This window comes from Octopus bimaculoides, chromosome 5, assembly GCF_046866305.1.
Source record: "Octopus bimaculoides isolate indiv1 chromosome 5, ASM4686630v1, whole genome shotgun sequence".
NCBI classification, from domain to species: Eukaryota; Metazoa; Mollusca; class Cephalopoda; order Octopoda; family Octopodidae; genus Octopus; species Octopus bimaculoides.
In genome coordinates, this window is record NC_142932.1 from 107,853,116 (window position 1) to 107,873,023 (window position 19,908).

Consider the following 19,908-nt stretch of genomic DNA (forward strand, 5'->3'; position numbering starts at 1 on the left):
TCTTTATTGTTATTTATTGTAATTTATTTTTATTATTGTTATTGAGAATTTTGCTCTGTCATGTAAATCCCCCACTGTTCTATGTATTTTGTGTAATGTCCCTTGCTTCAAAGGCCCTAGTGATCAGTATAAGAAATCCATTATTATTATTATTATTATTATTATTATTATTATTATTATTATTATTATTGTTGTTATTATTATTATTATTATTATTATTATTATTATTATTATTATTATTATTATTATTATTGTTATTGTTATTATTATTATTATTACTATTATTATTATTATTATTATTATTATTATTATTATTATTATTATTATTATTATTATTATTATTATTATTATTATTATTATTATTATTATTATTATTATTATTATTATTATTATTATTATTATTATTATTATTATTATTATTATTATTATTATTATTATTATTATTATTATTATTATTATTATTATTATTATTATTATTATTATTATTATTATTATTATTATTATTATTATTATTATTATTATTATTATTATTATTATTATTATTATTATTATTATTATTATTATTATTATTATTATTATTATTATTATTATTATTATTATTATTATTATTATTATTATTATTATTATTATTATTATTATTATTATTATTATTATTATTATTATTATTATTATTATTATTATTATTATTATTATTATTATTATTATTATTATTATTATTATTATTATTATTATTATTATTATTATTATTATTATTATTATTATTATTATTATTATTATTATTATTATTATTATTATTATTATTATTATTATTATTATTATTATTATTATTATTATTATTATTATTATTATTATTATTATTATTATTATTATTATTATTATTATTATTATTATTATTATTATTATTATTATTATTATTATTATTATTATTATTATTATTATTATTATTATTATTATTATTATTATTATTATTATTATTATTATTATTATTATTATTATTATTATTATTATTATTATTATTATTATTATTATTATTATTATTATTATTATTATTATTATTATTATTATTATTATTATTATTATTATTATTATTATTATTATTATTATTATTATTATTATTATTATTATTATTATTATTATTATTATTATTATTATTATTATTATTATTATTATTATTATTATTATTATTATTATTATTATTATTATTATTATTATTATTATTATTATTATTATTATTATTATTATTATTATTATTATTATTATTATTATTATTATTATTATTATTATTATTATTATTATTATTATTATTATTATTATTATTATTATTATTATTATTATTATTATTATTATTATTATTATTATTATTATTATTATTATTATTATTATTATTATTATTATTATTATTATTATTATTATTATTATTATTATTATTATTATTATTATTATTATTATTATTATTATTATTATTATTATTATTATTATTATTATTATTATTATTATTATTATTATTATTATTATTATTATTATTATTATTATTATTATTATTATTATTATTATTATTATTATTATTATTATTATTATTATTATTATTATTATTATTATTATTATTATTATTATTATTATTATTATTATTATTATTATTATTATTATTATTATTATTATTATTATTATTAAGGCAGTAAGCTGACAGAATTGTTAACTTGTCAAAGAAAATGCTTAGCAATGTTTTTTACTGGCCCCATATGTTCTGAGTTCAAATTCCATCAAAGTCAATTTTGTCATTCATCCTTTTGTGATTGATAAGTTAAATACCAATCAAGCACTGGGGTCAATGTAATCAACACTAGCCTGCATCTCACAAAATTTCAGTTCTTGTTCCTATAGAAGAAATGATGATTATTATTATTGTTATATTTAGGGATGGTCATGTTTTGCCATTTAAATACACACACTATATGTTTAGTCTTTACTTCAACTTTATTATCCTGTGACCTCTTCAGTGACTCTTTATAAAGAGTCATTGAAGAGGTCACAGAATGTGTTATAAAAACTGTGACAAAGAAACAAATATGATAATAATAAAACTGAAGTAAAGACCTAACATATAATGCATGTGTTTAATTGGCAAAATATGACCATCCCCAAGTATAACAATATCTGTTTCAACACATGATTTCACATCAAGAATTTTGGAAAACAAATGCATAAACATAATGATTATTTATTATTTTGTAGTAATTAAATTTAACAGTAAATTTCAATGATTGTAATTTTAGAACTGTATAAACAGCTCAAAACAAAACTAATATAATAAATAGATTATGATATTCTTTTTACATAAGACAGTACTGTAAATTATAGAAAATATCTCAAGTCTGTATGATGGTTCAATGGTTAAAGTTTTAGTATCTCAATTTTTAGATTTTATTATATCAAGCTGTAGCCTCAAAACAACTTGTTGGAATACTGCCTTGGAAGGTGAAGTCTTGTGGACAGTTTATATTTTGTTTTCTCTTTTAGATTATTATAGATTGTTACTTTATTGGTGTTCTCATGAAATCAACTTTCTAGGAGCCTTAACTTTATCATATGCTTGAAATTAATATGAAATAAATACTTTGTTTGGGGACACAAAAACTTATGTATAATGCACTATCAAAAAAAAAAAAAAAAAGCTTGCAGCTCTTTAGCCTAAGATATTCTTAGAACTAAAATTTTTATCTCTAATGGCATCAATTTCAATAGTTTTTTTCATATTTTCTTTTACTGGGGAGCATAATTGCGGCAGATTAAATTGTAGTGTTGGATTAATGGTTATCATTGCAAATTTTCTAGTCATCATGCTGGTATACCTTTAAGCAAGATATTTCTCATTTCAATCTAACTGGCTAAACATAAATAATTACCACCTTTGCAGTTAGTTGAATGGTAGATATCAGAAAGGTCAGTCAATTGTTATTCATAGGCTCCATTTTAATAAAAAAAAAAGTTATAACTGTGTGGTAAGAAGCTTACTTCCCAACCACATGATTCCAGGTTCGGTCTAACTGTTGGCACCTTGGGCAAGTGCCTTCTACTATAGCCTTGGGTTGACCAAAGCCTTGTGAGTGGATTTGATAGATGGAAACTGAAAGAAGCCCATTGTGTGTGTGTATATATATATATATATATATATATATATATATATATATATATATAGAGAGAGAGAGAGAGAGAGAGAGAGGGATAGATAGATAGATAGACTCGGCTATGTCAAGATGGTCTTATGTATTCTTCTTCACATTTGGATTTTTATGTATTCTCTCTCCCACTTGGATTTGAAATGTTGCCACATTTATAATATGTCTTTTCTACAGTAATTTTCTGCTTTTTCGTGCAGCTGAAGATTGCTCTTCATATTGCATTTAATGTAATGCTCGCATTACTTAAATAAATTGGAGTAGCATGAAACGTGCGTACTGCAATCACCTTTGAAATCCGTGTTGCTTATTTTTTGATTTTGATAGATAGATAGATAGGTAGCTATATAGATAGACAGATAGATGTGTATGTGTGTGGGTTTACATCCATGTGACTTAGCGGTTTAGCAAAAGAGACCAATAGAATTCTTCGAGATGGTGCCCCAGTATGGCCTCATTCTAATGACTGAAACAAGTAAAAGATAAAAAATACATCTATTCTAGCATGGAAAATGTAAAAGATTTCAAAAGCATAAATCTCACTTGAAGCTCCATCTATCATTAAGCTGTATCTAACAAAGGGATGTTTCTCTGAGCATTCTCCTAATAATGATTTACTTTTATTGTACTTTTATGGTAAATTTGCGTGATTTTTCTTAAAGCTGAAACTTTCCTCTGTTCATAGTTACTTGCTGTAACAGTGCTTTTAACACAAGGTGTATGTGTCTTGGTTTCATACTGACTTATTGTGTTTAATTATAGTAATTAGGAAAAGTGTTTGATCGCATCTTTTGAATGCTACATTTGAATCTACTTGCTCCATAAATATTTTAAAATATTGAATTTTTAGGGGGTCATTGAAACTTGGTTCCTTTTTTTTTTTTTACCTGATTGAATTTTCTATTAGTAGTTTTACTTAAATGGGTCTTTCATTTTTTTGCATCATAAAGAAATTTTGTTTGTATTACAGATTTGTGCTATACCATAAGTAGAAATTTATGTAAATGGAATTGCTCCCCAGATCCACCTAAGACGATTCTACATTTTTTAATGTGTTTATATTTGTGCATGTGTGTGTATGTGTGTGTATGTGTGTGTTCCTATATTTCTTTATATCATAAATAAGAATGTGAAAGTATTATTCAAAATTAAATTTTCCCAAACATGCCATTATGTATATATATATCATACACACACACACACACACATATATATATATATATAAAAATTTGATTATGTTTTTATCTATCTGGTTAAATTTAAAGCACAAAAGTCTTTGGTTTTCTGTCTACACATAATATTTTGAAAATATGCATTAATTTTTCTGTTTAAGGTATTTAAAATACAATTAGTGTATTTGATAGATAGAAACTGAAAGAAGCCTGATACATACATACATACATACATACATACACATATATATATATATATATATATATATATATATATATATATATATATATATATATATAGTTGTGGAATGTCTCACTCTTGTATTTACACTTATATCATCAGGTCTCAAAATCCTCCCCAATGCTGTGATCTTAGGTCTTCTGGTATTGGAATTAAATGTTTGCTTTTGAGTATATTTCCAAAATAAGGTAGATTCCACTTTACTATAATCTTACATCACATTCACTTGCCAGATGTAACTCGATTGGTGGTGGAGTTATTCAAATTCAATAATAGCTCTTACTTTCTCGTTTGTATTGATAATGATCTCTAATATTTGCAAAACCCACAACTTTTTGGGAAGGATGTAGTTAATTAAACTGACCAGAGTATTTATCATTAGTCCTTCTTCCTCTTTTTCTATCTCAAATCTTTACTTAAAATATGTCATGTCATATGTGTTTGTGTCCTGTTACAAAAGAGTTGAATAAAATTGTACTCTTAGCGATAAGAACAGTCATTATCATAGTGACTAATTCTTGACAAAAATGACAGGAAAGACAACTCTGAAATTTCGGTTAATGCGTATTTATTTATTATAGTACGTAGTGCGAGGTGAGTCTGGTCTTTTGTATTAGTGTGACCACTTCAGATGTTTGAGTGTTATAAGATCTCGTCATCATGAATGTTGCGATTTTGTAGACTTATAGAATGAACCTAACTCATCAAGCATCTAGATAGTGAGGATATATATATGTTTGTGCATGTGTATATGTTTGTGTATGTGTACATATATATATATTTTATTTTTTTATGCGCCCTTTTAAAGCCTAACCAGGCTCATGGGCCCAGTTTCCCGGTTTCTATAGCGTATGTTTCCCCCCCCCCCACCAGCTGGACGGGATGCCAGTCCATCGCAGCGTTACTCAAGAAACAGGAAGAAAGAGTGAGAGAAAGTTGGGGTGAAAGAGTACAACAGGGGTCCCCCCCTCCCCCGCCGGAGTCTCGTGAAACTTTAGGTGTTTTCGCTCAATAAATACACACAATGCTCGGTCTGGGAATCGAAACCACGATCCTCCGACCATGAGTCCGCTGCCCTAACCACTGGGCTATTGTGCCTCCATATATATATACACACACACACACACACACACACACACACACACATTCATATGGCCCATGCAAGCATGGGAAAGTGGACATTAAAATGATTATGATAATATGATAACGATGATTATATATGTGTGTGTGTGTGTGTCTGTGTGTGTGAATGTGATTATAGAAGAAAGCAGTTTATCCTGTTTTAGTTTGATAGGAAGGTCTGCTCTGAAAATCTTAGATATATTTTAATAATTCTTACTTGATAAGAATCTTGGTATAATTCTGACAAGTATTAACAAATGAAAGTAATGTTTATATGAGAATTTACATATTGAAATTTAAAAATAGATATCTTGCTTACAAAATCAATATCACTCTGTAAAGAGATTCAGAATAATTTAAGACATTAAAAAAAAATATATATATATATTGTATGAAAGAATAAAAACTTGAAATATTTTCAGTCAAGTAAATAAGAGAATCTTTTCTATTAAATGATCAAAGGAAAACATTTACAATTTAATAAAAAAAAGTACTCTTCTCTCTTGCCATTAAAATCACTTTCCTATGATTCTTTTCTCAGAGAATTCAAATTAATTTCCATAAATGTATTCAGTTTAATTGCATGTATAAATTATTATTCTGAAAAATTTGAAAGTCTTCAAACATTATTCTATGTGTTTTTCAATTAAATACATTAGCTTAACCTGTGTGTATGTATGCGCATGTGTTGTCATACATGCACGCATGCGTGTCTGTGCATGCATGGCAAGTTGTGTCTGTACATGCATGTGTCTGAGTGTGTGTGTGTGTGTGTGTAAAAAGCCTACCCAAATGTTGAGTAATAAGATGCAGCAAATGTAAAAAGAGAAAAATAGAATGGAATGGTATCAGATGGGTGTTTAGGTGAGGCTATGTAATTATAAAAAAGAAACAGGAAGAGGCCAGAGCCCATTGATGGGCAAGAATTTGTAGTGCATCTGTGAGTAGAGGCTGACCTACCAATCAAACAGAAGTAAAATGACCAAGAGGATATATATAGCATCACATTATCAGCTCAGAGGTATCAAGATCTAATCCACTGCAAGCTTTTGTTGTATACTTGGGTGCTACAGACGAGTGTCTTATCTGAGGTGAGATGTGTCTCTCAGATGCTTAACTTCAATGTATATTTACCTTTAAATGCTCTTTGGTCCATAGGATGCCCAACTAATTTTGTCATTATTAAGCTGTTATTTTTATCAACAAATGATATTTGGTAAGGAAGCTCATCAAGTATGTATGTGTATGTTTGCATCTAGCGAGTAGCCAAGGTATTTAACAGTGTTTATGTTAATAGATGCTTAAGACTGAAGAAGAAACCCCACCTTTGTGATGTTATCTTAGTTATATTGAAGAATTGAGCTTTTCTCTCTCCACTCACGCTCTCTGTGTGAGATACTGAATTGAAAGCTGTACTATCTGATTGTTATCATTAATTCTTTAAACAGAATGCTCTTAGGATGCTTTCCTTGATCTATCTCCATCTCCATAGGTGTCCATTGTCCAGAAAATGATCCATTCAGTTCACATGACTAAACCAGCACAACCACTATTTCTGAATTAATTCAGAAATAGTTGGCTGGCAAATGCAACTTTGTTGAATTTGATAATTCTGCAAATGGTTAATCTGTGATGCTCCAAGTGTTTGGCAAGTGTATCCTATTTGAAAGACTTTCAACATATCCAAATCGTTCTAGGGTAATATTTATGGTCCAGTAGCATACAACAACACAGGAAATATAGATGGTAGATAAAAGTAGATTTTGGTGTGTAAATGAAATGTTCTATTGTCTTCAAACATATCATTTAATGAAATCATACTTGAAATCAGGTGATGGTTGTAAACATGCATTACTGTGATACAAGCTTTGTTCATTGCTAGTCTTCCATGAAAAACATTAGTTATGGGGAAAATATTATTTTGCTTAGAAACAAGTAAAGGTTGGTGACAGAGAAGACATCTGATTTCTGTAGAAATATACTGCTTTTGTTTCAGTTATGAAACAAAATAATGAAGAATTTAGTAAAATAATTTTGTTATCATTTAGCTGGTGTTTAGAACACAACATGGAATTTTGAAGGTAGAATTTAATTTAGATCACTTTTAAAACAAGAATTTTGTGTCATAGAAACACGCTTTAAAAAATCGTATTTTTATAAATATTATGAGTTGGTATTAAAAAGTTCCCAAACTAGTTATGTTTAATAAAAACTAACTTATTTATCTAGGTTTTAACATCATCTCCTTCAAAATAGTTACCGTGTGCAGCAAATACACCAGTCCCTGTGTTCCTGCCACTTTTGGAATTCAACCTGGAAGTAATTTTCTGTAAGTGAGTCAAAGACCTTCTGTGATTTGCTCTGGATCTCAACAATGGTGTTAAAACTGCGACCTTTGAGCCACCTTTTCATCTTGGGGAAGAGGTTGAAGTCTGCAGGTGCTAAATCTAGCAAATAGGGTGGGTGCAGAAGTGATACCATTTTGTTTTTGGCAAGAAACTCATGAGTGAGTAGAGCTCAGTGACAAGGTGCACTGTCAGTATGAAGAATCCAATTCTTCATGCTCCATAGATCCGGTTGCTTTCACCAAATGTTCTCTCTCAACCACTTCAAAACGTTACAGTAGAACTCTTGATTGACAGTCTGGCTCTAGGGGATGAATTCTCAATGCACCATATTATGGATGTCAAAAAATAAGTGATGAGCATGCTCTTGATTGAGCTGTGACTCTATTGTGCCTTCTTCAGTCATGAAGATGAAGGGCTCTTCCATTGTGAAAACTACTTCTTCATTTCAGGGTCATACCCACAGACCCAATTCTTGTCACCAGTGATCATCCTTGACATGCTGGATGGGTCATCAGTGGCACGCTGATGGAGATCTTGACAGACTTCGATGTGATGTTCTTTCTGATCAGTGGTCAGCAGACAGGGTACAAGCTTGGCAGAGATATACCACATGTTCAATTCAGATGTTAGGATTGCCTGCACAGACCCATGCAATAAACTAACAACATCAGAAATGTTGTTGATTGTCCTCCAGTGATCCTCAAGCACAAGCTGATAAATTTTCTCTACATTTCTGGAGGTGACGCTTATGACAGGTCTTCCAAGAACATTCTTCTGCTTTTGAAGCACCCATACCACTTGAAACATTGTGTATGACCCATTGCCTCATTGCTGTAAGCTTGCTGAAGCATGCTCAATGTCCCTGTAGCAGACTTCCCAAGTTCAGTGCGAAATTTCATGTTGGCTCTTTGTTCCAACTTCCTGTCCATGACAAAATTGCAGATTACAGCATACATGTGATCACAGAAACAAATTTCACAACTTGCTAAGTAAACACGGTGATGTTACTCAGCATACTGCCTCCTGAAGGTCACTTCTAGCTCTCACTGTGCATGCAACCATGTGCTGTCATCTGTTGGCACACTTCAGAACTAGTTTTGATGCCACCTCATATTGGAAGTTGTATAAAAATATTCTTAAAATATTTTATGTATTGTAGATGTTTAACCAATCTATTGCTCATAAACTTTAACAACAAAATATTATATGGACATCCAAGGGTCATTATGAACCCCAGTTGAGGACCACTGGTCTGCACTATCAAATATATCTTTAAAGTCTATGAAAGCAGTAACTCATCATTCGCAACATAGAATGACCTCATCCATAATTTGTTAAAGTATAAAATTTTTATCACAGCTGCTACAAACAATCTGATAGTTACTAGAATTGAATGTAATCATTATATTCAGTAAACGTTATTGTGTTTTAACTGAGATAATGAACTAAAGAAAGAATAAAAACTAGAGTCACTGTACAAAGAAACTACAGAGATTTCATAATACTTCTTATGATAAAAATACAAGATTTCAGAAACATCATAATGATGCATCTCTTGTTGCTAAAATGTAATATATATTGAAGCTTAATCTCTTATTTTAATCTTCAAGCATCACCTAATGCTCTCAACAGATTAAAAAATTACATTTTCAAAATTAATTTTTAGACTTATAGAGGAAATGCTGAGTCAAATCTCTCTAGTTCATCTAGCAGAAATAGACTAGAGATGAAAGTAATTAAACTGAAAATCTAATTTTTCATTTAGTTGAGACTATTAAATGATGTTTGGAGATTAAATTTAAGCTTGAATATGTATTGTATTTCAGTAGCAAGAGCTAAATCTTTAATGTTCCTGAAATCTTGTAAGGAGTACTATAAAATCCTTATGGCTTCTTTAAATAATAGTTCTATTTTACATTCTTTCTTCAGTTAAAACGCTGGAAATTAAGACCCTCAGTTAAAATATTCGACATAATGATTACATTAATATGTAAAACTGAAAGAAGGTATTTTGAATTCCAGTTTGTAGCTGATCCTAATCTGATGTATGAGATATGACAAAGTGAGTTGGTGATGAAATACAATGAGTTTGTCATGCAATAGGCTAGCATATTTTAAAGCTTAAACTATACAATCTGGTTCACTTATTACAATTTATACATTATAAATGTTCATTGATAGTTATGTTCCATCACAATCATGAAGGGTTACTGTTGTTTTTTTTAGATATAGGTGAGCCCTAATCCAGCAGACTTATAACTAAAGGCATTCCAGATGTGAACATCACATATTTTCCAGTCATAGAATATCCGGGATTATATTATCCAGTGTGTCCTTATCGTTTTGATGATGATTCTGTGATACAAGTGAGATTTGAGTGCTGTTTCTAGCAGGTTGAGCAACCATGTAGAGATTCCTTCATAAGTCTCACCGGTAATAATGATGAGTTTATTTGCCACCACTGATATTGTGCTGTCTTCATGCATCAATAACTAGTATCAGAGCAGATAAGAATAGAGATAGAAATGGAAATTAATGAATACACACACAAAGATGACACATATTGTCACTCCTCACTTAACATTGTTGATAGGTTCTTGTGAAATGTGACTTTAAGTGAAATGATGCAAAGCAAAATACCATTTTAACGATAGGCTCAATAATACAGACCTACCTACCTACCTACCTTCCTACATACATACATACATATATATATATATATATATATATATGAGAGAGAAAGAGAAAGAGAGAGGCACACACGAGTTATGATTTTACAGTATATTCCTAATCACAAAAGACTTTATCAAATAACTAAATAAAAACATGAAATATTTCTAAAATCAAATATGTGTGCGACACATACTTTGAAAAAGGATGAAAATAAAACGATTAAATAATTTTTTACTTAAAATATGTTCATGGTTTATTGTGCATTTTTTTTTCTTGTGTTTGCATAACTAATGATAGTTGTATCCATTCATTATTAACCTGATTGCTTCTGAACTTCTTTGTCTTTGAGGACCTTATTTTCATTTTTATTTGTGGAAATGGTCATAGCTTTATCTAAAAACTGGTTTCTTTATTACCCACAAGGGGTCGAATAGCTTTATCTAAAAACTGGAAAGCCTTGGGCAAATCTTTACTGGTTAAAATTCCTGTTTGTTTTGCAGCCTCACCCTTTCCATCTTCATTTTCTTTAGAGTGGTATTGTACCATCTTCATAGGGTCCTCGTATTTTTTCACTCTTTGATTCAAATAACTCTGCTACAACATTTATTCCATTGAATGCAACTTGTGTGCCAACCCAACAAACTCCTGATGAACATCTTGCATCAAGAGGCAGAAAATGCTCCTCTAAACCCAGGAAATCAGCAATGCAGTTGTCAATGATACTTTTCAGTAAAACTGGAAAAGCAGCTGTGGTTACTTCATTGGCATTTGCATGTTCACCTGTTAATTATGATTCTTGAAATGCTGAAGGCAACTACAATTTGCCACTAACATTTTAGTGTCAGTTCTAGAATTCTGTTTTTTTTTTCTTTAGGTCATCAAATAAACTTGATGAGATTTGTATGGCTAGTAGTAAACATGGAGAATTATGTTGAGGCATGTCCTCTGCCCATTATTTCCATTATATTGCTTGTGTTCCTAGTTAATTTTGTAATAAATAAAAGTCTTACACTTTCAATACAAGCTTTAATTCATTTAATATTACTGCAAATTGTCAGTTGCAAACTGAGAGCTCTTCCAATATCTACAGATCACTGTCCATTGTTGAATAGTAACACTTCTAATTTAGTTTCTAATGTTATAATCTCTCTCTCTCTCTTTCGTGGGGGTGGGCAAGGAAAATCATAGCCAGCAGCAGTGCTTGGTGCACAGTTAGCTGTCATTGCAACTGCAATAAATTAAGAAGTAAATAATTTACAAAGTGAAAATTGTAAGGAGCACCTCCTACCACCACTCGGTTCAGCTCCAAACAGTAACAAAAACTAGTTAATTCTGAATTTGGCAGGCTTTATTGTAGTTTACCATTTGGCCATTTTGTTTTAATTTGCACACTTGCCCCTCTCTACATTGGTTTATTTATCCTAGTTTGTTATAATTTTTATTTAATGTCATGTCTAAAAGCCCAGCAGAAAGACAACTTGTTAGTAGAAGACTAGAAAGGAAAACATTTTGCACTTAGTACATTGAAGAAAGTAGTGTTATTTAGAATTTTAAGTGGATTAATAAAGATGAAGCAGACCCTGCTTTAGAAGTATATTAATTGATATCTATAACATACAGTTTTGTTCTTTACAATGTTTGACTTTATATTTTAAGTATTGTACTTTAAACAAGTTAACATCTCCTTGAAGTAGTTGCTAGACATATAAAGATTGTATCTTAGTGTTGATCATGAAATAAAAGAAGTTCAATGATTAATGATTCATATCTTTATTCAGTATTTTTTTTTTATTTAAGTTTTATTTTACTGAATTGAAAAATGTAACAGGTTACAAAAGAAAGAATAGAAAAATAAAATTAAATGAAAATTCAGTATGTGAGGTGTAAACACATTTCAAATTTTTATTTTAAGATGTTTGCCTTTATTTTATTTATTTCTCATTAACATTTATAGCAAAACAATGTTGAACAGAATTATGTTAATAGAGGAATGCCTGTCTATGAAATACAGTCATAAAAATAAGCATCTATTATAAAATGATAGAGAATGCAAATTGTCTTTAATTGTCAAATAAGAACATTTTTTTTTTTGTTTCTAAGCTTATATTGTATCATTGTTGTTTTATAATTATCTCTAAAATTTTATGTCTTCTTAATGAATTCATCAACTTGGAGAAAACATCTTTTTTTGTAGATTATTTTGTTTGACATTCCCTTATTAAACTGTCATCTGTGACTTAATCTCTTTTCAGCTTCAGAAAAATGTATTGTAATCATCAATAAAACTTCCATTATAAATTATTGAAATGGTTATATTTTCAGAGCTGTCTGGTAACAAAATTCTTGTTCTGATGGAAGCCATTCTGTGGCACATTGTCCTGCAGGGTTGCATTCAGCCTGTAACGGCACTTATATTTGGTGTCATACTCTGTCCCTTGGCAGCATTTTTTTGTCTTCTTTGTAAGTATCTATTCTTCAAGAATTATTTCTTTCTCAAAAGCCAACATTGAAAACATACTTATTCTTCAATAAGTTTTCACAATACAAGCCTTATACTCAAATTAATATTCTGAAATTTTCTAATTTGATAGTTGATATTTTCTAACTCTCTCTCTCTCTCTCTCTCTCTCTCTCTCTCTCTCTCTCTCTCTCTCTCTCTCTCTCTCTCTCTTTCCTCTCCTCTCCTCCTTTCTCTCTCCTTATCTCCCTCCTTTCTCTCTTCTTTCCTATCTGTCTTCTCTCTTTCTGTCTCCCTCTCTCTTATTCCTCTTGTCTCTTTCTGAAAAAAAGTAACCATCAAAAAGACCTATATTATGAGCATTCAGATTAAAAAGAATGTTTAATTCTATTTTAATTCTTTTAGACAGTTAACTCAACAATAGGAATAAAAATAACTAAAACTTTCTAGATTTTGTTTTAGCTTTGTTCTTGCCCTCACCCACCCATATTGAGAAACAGATAGTTTTAAATATTTCAGGAGATTTTTCTGCCAGTCTTACAAATGGTTTCACTTTTTCAATATATTATGTACATCTCATGAGACACAAGATGCTAATTAAGTCAGCTGAAATATGTTGTTATTGCTAAGAGGTTACAGATATATTAGCAGCTTTAGATAGAGAATAGTTTGTCAGTTTGACTGCTAAAGAATAATGATGTCCTGTCTGATTTTTAAACCTTTCCACATGAAAAATGTGATTGTATTGACAATGCAGCAAAACACATTGATAGCAGGATTAAGGTCAATAAGACTAAAAGCAATTTTAAGTGGTTCTGTTGAAAGTTGAAAGTGTTTATACATCATCTACAAAGATTACCTCCTCAAATAAAAAAAATAAAAAAATAAAAATAAAGGAAAAGTGACTGTTACAAGATTAAAATGAATGATAGTCTCCTCTGAGTTAGTCTGAGCTACCAACTAATTAGAATAAACTTAGGTCCTGCAGTTTTCTGATAAGTTTAGACACAATTTATTACAGTGATACTTCCAGACCTGGTGTGCAAAGAAAAAAAAATAGCCTTATATAAGTAATCAATGAAAGAGAAAGCACAGTTTTGATGTAAAACAATCTCTACTAGAATTCTTTTTCATATTTTTCATGTATGTTACATAACCATCATGTTTCCATTCACTACAGGGTTTTCATGGAACATGTTTTGTTCCAAAATTTATCTGATTTTGTGCACAAGAGATGTAGCTCCCTTTGAAGATTTGTCAATTGCATAGAATATTCCTTTAGGTTTGAGTACTTTTATACAATCAGGTTAACTGGTGCAAGCAAAATATAGTGTTTTGCTCAGAAATACAGCAAAATACCATCAACATTATTGAGTTGATAGTTCAATGTCTTTTTTATACGTTAAACACAAATCATCTTACATAAATAATTTATTCTTTATTGAATCTCATTCACAGCACGTGTAAAAAAAAAAAAGTATTTTCACCCAGAAATACAGAAAAATACCGTCGACATCATTGAATTAATAGTTCAATACCTTTTTTTTTTATAAGTGTCAAGCACAGAAAGTATTGTATGGAAATAATTTATACTTTAATTTCTTTCACGGGTTAACTGAAATGATCAATACTTCTCACTTGAAGTGTCTTCTCCATATTCGAGTTAGTTCTACCTCTATTTTATGGTATTTAGCAAAGAATGCCTGTATGGAACTGACTTAAATTATTTTGCCAGGAATATTGCGCAAATGAATTCAAAACCCAATCTTTAGTGATACAATGTAAATGTGAAAATTCTGTCACATTTGGTTTAACCATCTCTATCATCAGTGATCTTAAGTTTTAAATATTCATTTACTAGTATATTCATTAAAAGCTGTTATAAAATACTATTTTTTTAAATGATTTCTGTCTCTTTCTCCTTTATTCCAGTCGGCACACTGCGTCGGGCTTTTCGTGGTTTATGGGACAGTGTTATGTTTCATACAGTGATAAAAAGCCGAGGAAGGATACCAGCCAGTGATGGTTTCATTGCTCGGAGGGTTGCTGGACCTGGGCTTGCATCCAATTATTTTTTTCAAGTAAGCATAAATTTTATTTTTTCTACTTGATTGCTTTACTTTCTGTTCCGAAATTGTGATTACTGTTGTAGTTGTTTAGCCCCAGGTCAGTCTTGATAAAGCTCTGCTATAAGAACCTGATCAAACTAAGGGATATTCTATGAATTTTGTGCTATGTCATTCTACCCACATTAGAAGACCAATATGGTCACCCTTAAAAATGTAGTTTGAGATATTGGTCTAATATTGGCGTAGGAGTGGCTGTGTGGTAAGTAGCTTGCTTACCAAGCACATGGTTCCAGGTTCAGTCCCACTGCATGGCACCTTGGGCAAGTGTCTTTTACTATAGCCTCAGGCCAACCAAAGCCTTGTGAGAGGATTTGGTAGACGGAAACTGAAAGAAGCTCGTCGTATATATGTGTATATCATCATCATCATCATCATCATCATCATCATCATCGTTTAACGTCCGCTTTCCATGCTAGCATGAGTATATATATATATATATATATATATATATATATATATATATGTGTGTGTGCGTGTGTGTGTGTGTGTTTTTGCGTGTGTGTGTGTGTGTGTGTGTGTATGTTTGTGTGTCTGTATTTGTCCCCCAGCATCGCTTGACAACTGATGCTGGTGTGTTTATGTCCCCGTAACTTAGCGCTTCGGCAAAATAGACCGATAGAATAAGTACTACGCTTACAAAGAATAAGCCCTGGTGTCAATATGCTCGACTAAAGGTGGTGCTCCAGCATGGCCACAGTCAAATGACTGAAACAAGTAAAAGAGTAAAGATTAATGATTTGCTCATTTAGTCATTGGTATTGTTCTAATGAAATTAGGTTATACAAGAGTGTACGGAAAAGTTCCTGGCCTTAAGGGTATCATGAAAGGCCTGGTTGGAGGCCCAACCTTCTGAGTTCTTTTACAGGGCTTAGAAAAACTGAAGGACTGCTGCATTAAATGTGTGAATCTGAGAGGGAAATATGTTGAATAAAATCCTAATTAACTGATCCTCCTGTATTTTCATTCACCCAAAGCCTGGAACTTTTTAGTACCCCCTCATATGTTTTTTTTTTCTTCTTTCCTGTGATGAAGAAAGTGATAATTTCATGTTATTAAAATAATAGAAATGGTTAAATCTCCACAATGCAGTTGCTGCTATGAATACAATGTAAAAGACTTTCTCTGTCAGTTAGACACTCAGACCATTTAGTAATTTAAAGCCTGCTTCAAACACACTTGACCTTTGGTTGTTGTTCTTCAGAGATGAGGAAGATTTGGCTATTTCTACCTAATCAAACAATCATATAGTGAATCTTTCATTGACTTGTGATTGTGATGTCTTAGTATGGTATAATTTTCATTGCTATTATCATTCATGTGAAATAGTTTCTTGTTTTATACATATAAGCTAAAAGCTGTTTTCTTTCATCTCATTTGTTCAATATCTTTCTGCTGATTCTAAACATTATGCCCTTAAGGTGGTAAACCAAAATCTAACAGGGAAGATGTCTTCATCTTGATTGCCACCCTTGAAGTGTTAAGATTTGGTTAAGCACAATAAACTGGAATGCTATATTCCCATGTTTATATTGCAGATGGAGTTCACTATATTCCTTCAAACTATGGCCAATGATTTAAACTTGTTAAAATCATTTTGCAGTATTTGAGCAATTTATATTCTTAGAAAAGGTGTGTGGTCTGTTGATAATGTATGAAGAGACACACTTTTATAACAGCTGTGTAAATATAAGGAATATTTCTACACAGCACATGCTGCTTTTATTCAGAATTAAAGCTAATTTTTAATGGAAAGACAAAATAAACATTATCTCATAATATGAGTGATTGAGTGCAAAACCTTTCTAATATATAATAGATCCCCATTACTTCTGATATATAATAAATCCCTTTTTCTCGGCAAGTAGGTCAGAAGGGAGTCAATGGTGGAGAAGGAGTTAAAATCTTCACTGTAAATGAAATCTCTTTTCTTGCTAATTCTCCTTAACTTCCTACTCTCCATTTCCCTCAATTATTTTCAGTCTTTCAGCATTTATAGATCATGATCCCTAAAATATACTTTGATGGTAGTGAAAAGGGCAAGGATAATGCTTCATTGTGTTTGTGTCCTCCTTTTTGAGTGGAATTTGCCTTTCATCTCTCCTGGTTCAATAAAACAAATGCTATTAAGACGTTAAGGTACAAGGTATATTTATTCACCCTTCATTTAAAGTAACTGGCTTTTTGTCTCATAAAAAATTTATATTTCTCATTGAATCAAAATACATTAAACACATTGTTAGAAATATTTTTTATCGAACACTGCATTTTAAATTCTAAAATGCACACTTCTTACAAGAAATATATAACAGCAAGGTTTTAATTCATCATTGTCAATTCTACAGTGAGGTACATATAAATATACACTCTCTCTGTTATTTAAATGTTGTCTGTTTTTCCATGCTTGCATGGGTTGGATAAGTTCTCTCCTATACAGCATTCCACCAACTTGTTGGTTGTGTTCCTTAATCATCATTTGTGTAAGGTTCAGTTTCCTGGGATCAGCCTTCACTATTTCTGTCTTTGTCTTCCTTAGTTTTTCTCTTTCCATTGGATCTTTCCACATGGATCTTCTGGATCTTTCTAAGTTTACTCTAAGGTCTCTTGATTCTAAATTTTGTTTCCACATCTAGGACTTTTACTCTAAATCTTACACAGTCTCAGCTAATAAGCACTAGGTCATCAGTATATAGGAACTCTCATGAGCAGCCAGTCTTAACCTCTTCTGTTGTGTCTTCAGGACCATAATAAATAGGAGGGGACCCCTGCTTGCACTCCAAACTCAATTCCAAACTCAATTCCAACCCTGATTTAGCTGATAACATCTTTATACATGGTTGGCACTTCTGCTGAACTATTCTTCAACTCCTAATTTTCTTAATGACCACCAAATTAATGTGTGTGTGTGAGCGTGCATGCGCGCACGCAAGCATGGATGTGTGGTTAAGAAGTTCACTTCACAACTATGTGGCTTTGAGCCCAGTCCCACTGCATGGCACTTTGGGCACATGTCTTCTACTATAGCCTCAGGCTAACCAATACCTTGTGAAGGAGTTTGGTAGATAGAAACTGAAAGAAGCCCATTATGTGTGTGTGTGTGTAAATGTTTACAATCCATACTGAGCTACATACAGCAAAAAAAAAAGAAAGATGGTGATGTTTGTTGATATTTCCTGCCCACAAATCTGCTAGCTCAAAGCTTTCAAATTCCTTTTAAAACTCAGGAATTAAAAAAAAAATTCCCTTTCATGAAAAACAGGTGAGGGTTGGCTATAAGGAGGGCATCTGTAAAAAACCCTACTTCAGTTCCCCATCTGAACCATGCTAGCATGGAAAATAGATGTTGAATGAACGAATGGTATATGTGTGTATGAGTGTAAGTGTGTATGTTGCAGCAAATGATATAAGCTTTAGCAAGGAATGCAATAAACTGATGACCGTTAAATGAAAATTCCTTGTGATGTTTGTTCCAACCAATTTGTGTAGGCAGTCCTTAGATGCCTACTTCATTGTAAATGCACTGAACTAGAACTATTGTTTGCAAACTGCATTATGAAATTAAAATTTGAATTAAAAAAAAAAAAGAAAAACTTGGGTTAATTCAATCAATAATGCTTCTACTCCTACAATGGGCCAATGTAAAAATATCTGTACAGGTGATGCTTGGTGATGGTAGTGGTGGCTTTGGTGGTGGTTTTGGAGGTGGCAGCAGTAATTTTTTTTTTTTTTTTCATTTTTTTTTTTATTTGTTTTATTTTCTTATACCTAGATTAAACCTGAACAGTCTTTGGCTGCCATTGAAGCCAAACTGGAGTTTGATGAGCTAGAAGCTTGGAAAAATAATGTTTTGAAAGTCATAGAATATCCTGAAGAAGAATACAGGTATGTTACTTCAAATATCACACCTATTTTCATAAAGCTATTTGGTCAAGGTAAACACATTTTCTGTGGCTATTGATTTATTCACATCTAACTTGTTCTATCGATTTTATTCTTTTTTTTTTTTAAATTCTTCTGTCTCTGTAATTACTTCAATTAATCTTGTTCATTTGTTTACAGAACTGATGTAATAAGTAATTTCTTGTTACATAGCCTTGGGCAGCTCTGTCTGAACAAACAAACTTATGAGCAATGACATTCTATATGTGACTATATTTTTTCCAACCAATGTATCAATAACTACATTATCCAATATGTCTTCCCTTCATTTTTTTTTTAGACAGAGGTTGTGATATATGGAGGAGATTGAGCTTCTATATTTAGCTAGTCAAGTGATCATCAAGAGTCCCCATTCCATCCCATTATGTTGGCTTGTAATAAACAAATTATACACGAAATGGTTGTCTTTTCAAATTATGGAGAAATAATTATGGTGGGAGGGGCAAGATATTTATTTTCATATCACCTTTATCTATTTAATGATTATCAGCTTTCTATTTTTCTTTCTACCATATTTGATGGCTTGAAAGATTCTCAGGCATATTAGACACACCCCAATTTCAACAGTGTATATTCAGGATAAAATGTTTTTAGTGCATTAAAGCTTATGGGAAGCCCAACCTTACACATAAGACCCAGGGTGCTTTTCTTCT

The 19,908-nt window shown here is 30.5% G+C and overlaps 1 protein-coding gene across 2 annotated transcripts in view; it reads left to right on the forward strand.

The window, feature by feature from the left end:
• The window catches only part of LOC106883080 (uncharacterized), a 439,153-nt gene that overhangs the window by 214,920 nt on the left and 204,325 nt on the right, over positions 1-19,908 (forward strand). For both annotated transcript variants that reach the window (XM_014933964.3, XM_089351816.1), the window contains exons 23-25: positions 13,055-13,192; positions 15,123-15,271; positions 19,086-19,198. In XM_014933964.3, coding sequence (XP_014789450.1) covers positions 13,055-13,192; positions 15,123-15,271; positions 19,086-19,198 — 400 coding nt within the window. The remainder of the gene's footprint in view (positions 1-13,054; positions 13,193-15,122; positions 15,272-19,085; positions 19,199-19,908) is intronic.